The 7,350-nt window shown below is 33.4% G+C and overlaps 1 protein-coding gene across 5 annotated transcripts; it reads right to left on the bottom strand.

The window, feature by feature from the left end:
* Positions 1-749: 749 nt before the first annotated feature.
* LOC111699713 (protein trapped in endoderm-1) lies at positions 750-6,474 on the bottom strand. 5 transcript variants are annotated; one of them, XR_002764802.1, is made up of 9 exons: positions 6,292-6,474; positions 5,916-6,034; positions 4,726-4,777; positions 4,422-4,655; positions 3,873-4,216; positions 3,327-3,419; positions 2,086-2,164; positions 1,006-1,037; positions 808-883 (listed from the first exon to the last, which is right to left on the bottom strand). XR_002764802.1 is itself a non-coding variant. In XM_023470440.1 (8 exons), exons 1-7 carry the CDS (start codon positions 6,420-6,422, stop codon positions 1,027-1,029), a joined length of 984 nt encoding a protein of 327 aa, XP_023326208.1. In that variant the 5' UTR covers positions 6,423-6,474; the 3' UTR covers positions 807-883; positions 1,006-1,026. The 5 variants fall into 5 exon arrangements, 3 of the variants coding, with proteins under 3 accessions (XP_023326207.1, XP_023326209.1, XP_023326208.1); XR_002764801.1 differs by lacking the exon at positions 1,006-1,037 and having other exon boundaries at positions 799-883; XM_023470440.1 differs by lacking the exon at positions 2,086-2,164 and having other exon boundaries at positions 807-883.
* Positions 6,475-7,350: the final 876 nt, after the last annotated feature.

The following is a 7,350-nucleotide window of genomic DNA, read 5'->3' as shown; positions in this document are numbered from 1 at the left end:
TTTAATCTGATTCTGTAGATCCGCAAAGTTTTGCGGATCCAATTCTAGGGAGCTAAAATATTGCCAATCTAGTGGTTTTAGTGAATCCCAGTTAGGTCGGATCCCTTAGGCTAAAGCTTAAAACTGCATAGAGGTTCATACTGGTGTAATGGAAACTTTCTCTTATAAACTGAAAACGGACTTGTAACATGGGGAATACTCGGACAAATATCTAACATGTTGACCATGCAGGTAGATGAAAGTATGATCTTTAGAAAAAGTAACAAAGTAAAGGCCTATATTAACCCCGCTGAGAAATTATCAGAAATCCGTAAAAATGGGATCAGTTGATTAACAGAACGGAATATTTTGATATCTGAAAAGATTTTTAACACATTTTGTTTCATAAAAAAGGTGTGGAGTTATGCAATATTGATAAATAGCCAAAGTATTGAAGTCAATATTTTAGATTTAAAAACAAATTTTAAAAATTAGAAAATGGATTTTAAGAAAGACAGAATTTAGAATTGATTGATTTACCTCGAAGGAGAAGACTAAAATTAGACCAGGAAAGGAGGGGGAACAACACTATAATTAGACCAGGAAGGAAGGGGGAGCAAGACTAAAATTAGACCAGGAAGGGATGGGGAGCAAGACTAAAATTAGACCAGGAAGGTAGGGGGAGCAAGACTGAATTAAGATCAGGAAGGAAGGGGGGGTGTAGCAAGACTAAGGAAGGAAGGGCAAGGGAAAGATTTTCTACTTTAAGCAAGATACAAAAGTTATTAATATAAACCTAGAAAATGTATTGTGTAGTTCCACCAATACCAAGAGTAAGAGAGTAGGGTTACAGCAGCTTTGGTGTTTTTCATATCAGGTCCCTTCATAATGCTATCTGCCCATTCTAAACAATAAGAAATAATAATAACTAGCTGAAGTGCCCGGCATTAACTGTGAAGAAAAACCTTAAATTTGAAAAAAAATTCAATAAAAAAATTAGAATTTTATATAAAAAAAAATTTGTACCCAATGTTACCCCCAACGTACTCAAGAGTTACCTAAAAAAATCAAACAATTAGAGCTTTATTATATAGATTTACACTTCAAGCAAAGTTAATTTAACTAAACCCGCAATTGAAAGTAATCTATTCTCCTCTGCATTCTTGATCAGACTTTTAAATGGAGATTCACTTAAATTTACGTCTACTCTACTTTTCATTAAAGCAACATAAAATTGAATAACCTATTAATTACGCCGTGCTTAAAACTTCAAAACAAAAAGGAAAATTATGGCTATAGCGGAGAATTTATTATGAAAACAATGACATATACCCATGAACCCCAAAGGCAACACTTTTTTACTATTTCTCCTATTTTCATTTATAGTGTATCAAAAAAGATTGAAATTATTAAATAGTCAGGTTGGCCATGAATTAAAGTTTGAGGACCAAGTTTAACCATCAGAAAATCAGAGTTAAAGAATTTATGGCCGATATTAAAGTTTCAGCTTTGTTAGAAACCCTGTTTTTTTTTGTCAGTGTCAAAGTTAGCATAATTTCACTGAAGGAATATATTAAGATTAAAATTTTGAATTTTGTTAAAACTAAATTATTAAAAGGCACAGTCCCAAGAAATGAGCTTACTGCTGTCATGCTGATGACAGAAGTGGCATTTGTTGATTGCAAAACATTGAATGGGTTGGTGAATAACTGACTCAACTATTGCCCCCTCATGGGTACACAACCTGATTAAAAGGCTCAAGCTTTTTGTGCTTAATAGGGTGGAAACCATATGTTGAATGATTTAATGGACAACTGGTTTGACAGATGATTTGCCTTTATATCACAATCAAGGAACAAAGAACTTAGCTGATCTCTTAACTAAAAAGCACTTTTTGCCCCGGGAAGAGGTTGATTGTGATTCAGAATGGCAATGTGGTCAAGGATGGATGACTTTGTCCCTTGAAGAAATGCTGCTTACAACGTTTTCAGACCTGAAACTTGACAGAGATTCACTAGACATAATGGGGATTGAATGCTATCAGGAACCTTTTAAAAATGGTTAGAAGAAATTCATAGCAGTTCTTTAGAATTTGTTGTATACAACCTTTGCAGTTATGAACATGTTGAGGAAAATTAATTAACTGAAGACACGGAAGAATTTTCTGGAACATCCATTCATATCTCTAAAAAGTCTCACAGATCAAGAAAAGATAGGATATAGTGGTGGACATGATCTTAAAGGGATGGTTTAGAGGAATGGTTACAATTGCTAAAATAAAGCAGATAGCCAAAGTTTGGATTCATGAGAGCCATTTGAAGAAAGCAGCATAGGTTAAGGAATGTCTATTTTGCTCTTACTCCAATGATTGTTCAGAATCAACAAAGTTTGATCAAATTCTCAAGGAAACAGAACTGTTATTGTTCAAACATGAGACTCAGGTGATAATGGAAATGGTTCCAAAGGAAAGGTTATCCAAGTTTGAGCTAAGAACTGATGATATCTTGTATCATTCTGTGAGATTATCAGAGTTAACTACATTTCTAACTAAGGATCTGGATCTTGAAGCATTCTTTGACAATACTGAGTTCACTGGTTTAGTTCCAGTAACAGCCAATTATCTCATTTTCTTTGCTTATCTCATGGCAGTTTATACAAAAATCCAACCACATGCAGGTGTTGAAATCACACTAAGGGAGATCTCTAAGAAGATGTATGTTATTGATAATCCCAGAAGAATTATCAAACAGGTGAGGAACTATTGTATAAAACGCAAGCCATTCTTGAAGAAAACAATGGAGTTAGAGATGAGTAAGCACCATTTTCCATGCACAATGATTGCTCTAGTGTTCTACAACTATCAGATGTACATAGTCTATGGCATAGTCTAGGAAGACCTTTAAAATATATGTCTATTTACATATACAATCAACATTTTAGCCTTGGAAGGTACGGAAACACAGGATGTGAGCAACCTGTTGGAGCTAGTTGTCTAGTCTACCTATAAGAGCTAGTTTTCTAGCTTACCTATTGGCCTATTAGAGGTAGTTTTTTAGCCTACATATCATTGCTAGTTTTTTAGCCTACCTATTGGTGCTCGTTGTCTAGCCTACTTATTGTTGCAAGATGTCTAGCCTACCTATTGGTGCTAGTTGTGTAGCCTATCTATTGTTGCTAGTTGTCTAGCCTATTTATTGGTGCTAGTTGTCTAGCCTAACTATTGTTGCAAGTTGTCTAGCCTATTTATTGGTGTTAGTTGTCTAGCCTATCTATTGTTGCAAGTTGTCTAGCCTACCTATTGGTGCAAGTTGTCTAGCCTATCTATTGTTGCAAGTTGTCTAACCTACCTATTGGTGCAAGTTGTCCACAGAATAGAAGATAGCTGATACATATAATTAATAACATCTTGGAGACTTTATCCATAACTCTTCTCTGCCTGTCTGTAACAATTCAAAACTAATTCAACATTCAATAAATTTTTAGCTAGGGCTCATTAAAATTCTGCTAACATTTTTTTTGAAATCTCTTACAAAGGCAAAAAGAGTTGTTAAAGCTAAGGTTAAGAACAAAGGTTATGAAAATTCTTTTAAAAAATGACTAAACAAAGGTTAAAAACAAAGGGTATGAAAATTATTTTTTAAAATTACAAAAGGATACTTTAGTTTTCAACAATTTGCAGAAATATCTGTAAACAACCAAAGGAATTCTAATTATCACTTAAAAATTAGCCTTTGATTCAAGAAAGGATGGAAAAAGAAGAAACCTGCCCAGTGCTGTTTGTAGCCTGCCCTTTTGTATTAAATTTTTGAAAATTGTTAAAGTAGGAATAAGAATATTTTCGAAATTAAGATTAAGAGAGAAATCTTTACATTGTCAAATATTTTGATTGTTTCCTAGAATGTTTGTAGTTTGACTTGATCTATGTTTAAGGAGACAGAAGAGGGTTATATAGGAGATATTTATTAAAAGACAGGGAACTAGGAATCCAACAGAGAAAGCAAATCCTGCCATAGAACGTTTTGTGGAAGTGCCAGGAGCAACATTACAGATTCCAACATCATTGTATCCAAACTTTCCGAAATCTAAGTTTGGATCATTCACTTCAAATAAGGTGGGGGAGATGTTGATGAAGGATAATAACCATGTTAAACAGCAGAATAAAACCATTTTACAGGGGGTCATTAAGCTATCTCTTCGGGGAGAGGATGTCAGCTGTTCTGTTACCAATCCTTTTAACCTGAAAGTAAAACTCTATAGTTTTTTTTTCAGTTTTAAGAAAAACCTATACTTTTGATACTATAATTACACAATTTATTTTAAAGCAAGCTGAAATCGATTACCCTTAAAGTTTCTTAATTAGGAAAAAATCTGTTTTTGATAAAATTGATTCTTTCATAAATGTGTGCTGCTTTTTAACTTAAACAGAAGTTTTTTTTTATTACCTGAGTAATCCAATTACTGCAATGGTTGAGAATTCAGCAAATGCGTTCAAATTTCTGAAAAGAGCTGTGTTATGACACACACTTTCTGAGAGGGGGAAGTAGCCGTATATGGTAGGTAGCGTGAGAAATGGTAGACCGAAGATACAGTAGAGGAAATCACAGAAGGAGAGATGAAGGATAAGAATAGTTAAAGGGTTCTTTAACCAAGGATATTTACATCTGGTGGCAGGGTATCTAGAATATATTCGATTTTACCAATTTTTTAAAATGAAAAATGAAAAAAATTTCAGGTCAATATGCTTACCTAAAAAATACATAGATCACAGATAAAATGAGCAACAGATTTCCCATCCCTCCTACACAAAAACAAATCTAATGACATTAAAATATTAGATGGATATTTGTGATGGTAAAGTTACGCAATATCTCCTCGATTGAACTTCTGACCTACTGCAATATCAGAACTACCACGTCCACAGCTGTTTTATTTTCTATTATTTGAGGATTAGGTCTGGTTAAAGGGAGTGACCTGCTATGTATGGTAGTTGAACTGAGAATGCAGTATTGTGGATAAATTCTTTAGGATTCATTTAAGACATATAAATCGTTTCTGCAAGTATGTGCGCAAAGTCGACTTTAAAAATCGTCTAATTTAGTGGATATGTTTGAGAATTATGTTTTTTTAGATTATTAAATAACCAAGACAAAAAATGTAAAAAAATTCTACAATAAAATGATGGCATACATAGAAACAGGTTGAAAAAAAGAATAACAACACTTATAATTTACTATCATTTCTTAAAAGTTATTTTTTGAACCCTCAATTGAAAATCTATGCATGAAGACAACATTTTTCTCTGTTCAATCAATAATTATTTAAAATTAATATTCCTTTTTTTTAAAGTATGATCATGTATATATATATACTTATTACAGAACCCATTTCTGTAATATATTCATTTAATTTTTTTAATTCCAAAACGTTTTTTAAAAAATTTCAGTGCCTGCCGGATTCGCTAATATTATACTTATTTCGATGATAAGCGTTAAATTCTTTTCTCAGCTTGCTTTTTAAAACGATTCTCAAAACGAATCCACCCAAAAGGACGATTTTAAACGTCGACTTTGCACTTAAACTCAGTAATTATACATCATAGAATTGTCTTATATGCCTCAAATGAATCCTATAGAATTTGTCCACAATACTAAATATACTCAGTTCAACTAACATGCATAGCCGCGGTCACTCCCTTTAAGACAGTTTCTGGGCCAAGCGCTGCAGTTAGGACAGGCTAGGGGGCTAAGTGCCATGGCAAGGACAAACTAGGGGGCCGACTGCTGGGACCACATGTCTAACTTACAACTGTAAAACTACGTGCTTAATATAGTTCCAAAGTGTAGTATAGGGAATGTGGCGTAGGTCAGAAGTGGAGTAAAGCAGATATGCGAGGGTCGAAAGATACACCATCATTTTTAATGCATTGTTTGATTTACCTATTGCTATGATACAGAATATGTTGGTTAGGAAAATTGGCTCAAGCCAAGTGTTTTGCATGAACATCGGAATACAATTGTTTATAATGTCCTTTTGATCGATAAACCATGGAACTGATCTAAAAAAACATTCAATCAAACAGTCGCCAATTTCAAATAGATTTTTATTGCCTTTTCAAATTTAAATGTTGTATTAATTGAAATTATTTTTATTTCTATATTTCCAAAATCTTTGACTGTAAAGAAAAGTTCTGTAGGTTGTTAAATACTCTTTTTCATTTTTAATCTCATTTAAATCACTTTAAAATTAGCGTAGTTTAAAAGTAATCTTGCAAACGTCTTAATAAAAGGTATGATTGTATAGCTTACTGCTCACCCATCATCTTGCAAAGTGCATGCACTTGAGTTAAAAATATATGTCAAGGACATATTTTTAACAAAAGTATCTACAGAGGATATATTTTCAGCATCAGATTCTTCTTCTTCTAAATCATGCATGATTGCCATGGTTCAGTTATATTCCTGTCAAGTTCTCAACATCTGAAATCGTTACTTATTAATTCAAAAAGGGGATGGTGGAGTTGGCACATTTGATGTAGGGGGGGGGGGGGCCTGCCTTAATTTTTGGTTCAAATCTTTTTTGGGTGCACGCCTAATTAGTGATAGAAATTCCTATAATAAATTAAAAATGAAGGCAGGGCCCCCCCCCCCTACATCAAATGTGCCAACTCCACCATCCCCTTTAGATAAATGAAATAGCGAGAACACTGAGAACAGACAAACCCGTAACTTAGTCATCAACTTTCAAGACAGTCTCGACAGTCCCAACTCCAACTCACATATTTTTTGTAGTCCTAGACATAAATATTTTAAAAATGCAACGTGCTTGTTTTTAGCTAAAGCTAAAAGGAGTATTTGGCGAAATACTGATTGATTTTTGTGTTTGGTTTGCAGAGATAAGTAGTTGAACCCCATACAGTCAGTTCAACCAGTTTGTGTCTGTGAAACAAGATCAAGGTGAAGAGAAGTGATTCAAATAATTTCTTAGTATACATACATTTTAACCAGTTCTCTAGTGGGCCGGAGGCCGAATTTAAAGAATATTAAAGCCGCATCTCTAATTTGAGACACGTCTCAAATATGGTTGGTTCCAATTGAAATTGTTATTATTGTTTTGAGATTTGAGCTGACGCTCAATTGAAACCGATTTTGGTGGTTCAGCGAAATGGTTTAAATTATTTATATATTTATATATGGATCAATTTAATATATCGTTTATGTAGAAAATGTAAGAACGTTTTAAGAGCATTTTTAAAAAGTTTTATCATTAAGTTTTTGCTGTTGAGTAATTGAGTAAATCTTGCCTTTATTGGAATATTTTCAGTCAGAGTTTGTTCTCTCATTCAAAATCTGTCAAAAATGACCGTTGATTAAC

The sequence above is a fragment of the Eurytemora carolleeae genome, unplaced genomic scaffold (genome assembly GCF_000591075.1).
Source record: "Eurytemora carolleeae unplaced genomic scaffold, Eaff_2.0 scaffold262, whole genome shotgun sequence".
Taxonomy (NCBI): Eukaryota; Metazoa; Arthropoda; class Copepoda; order Calanoida; family Temoridae; genus Eurytemora; species Eurytemora carolleeae.
This window is presented reverse-complemented; position numbering and strand designations above follow the sequence as displayed.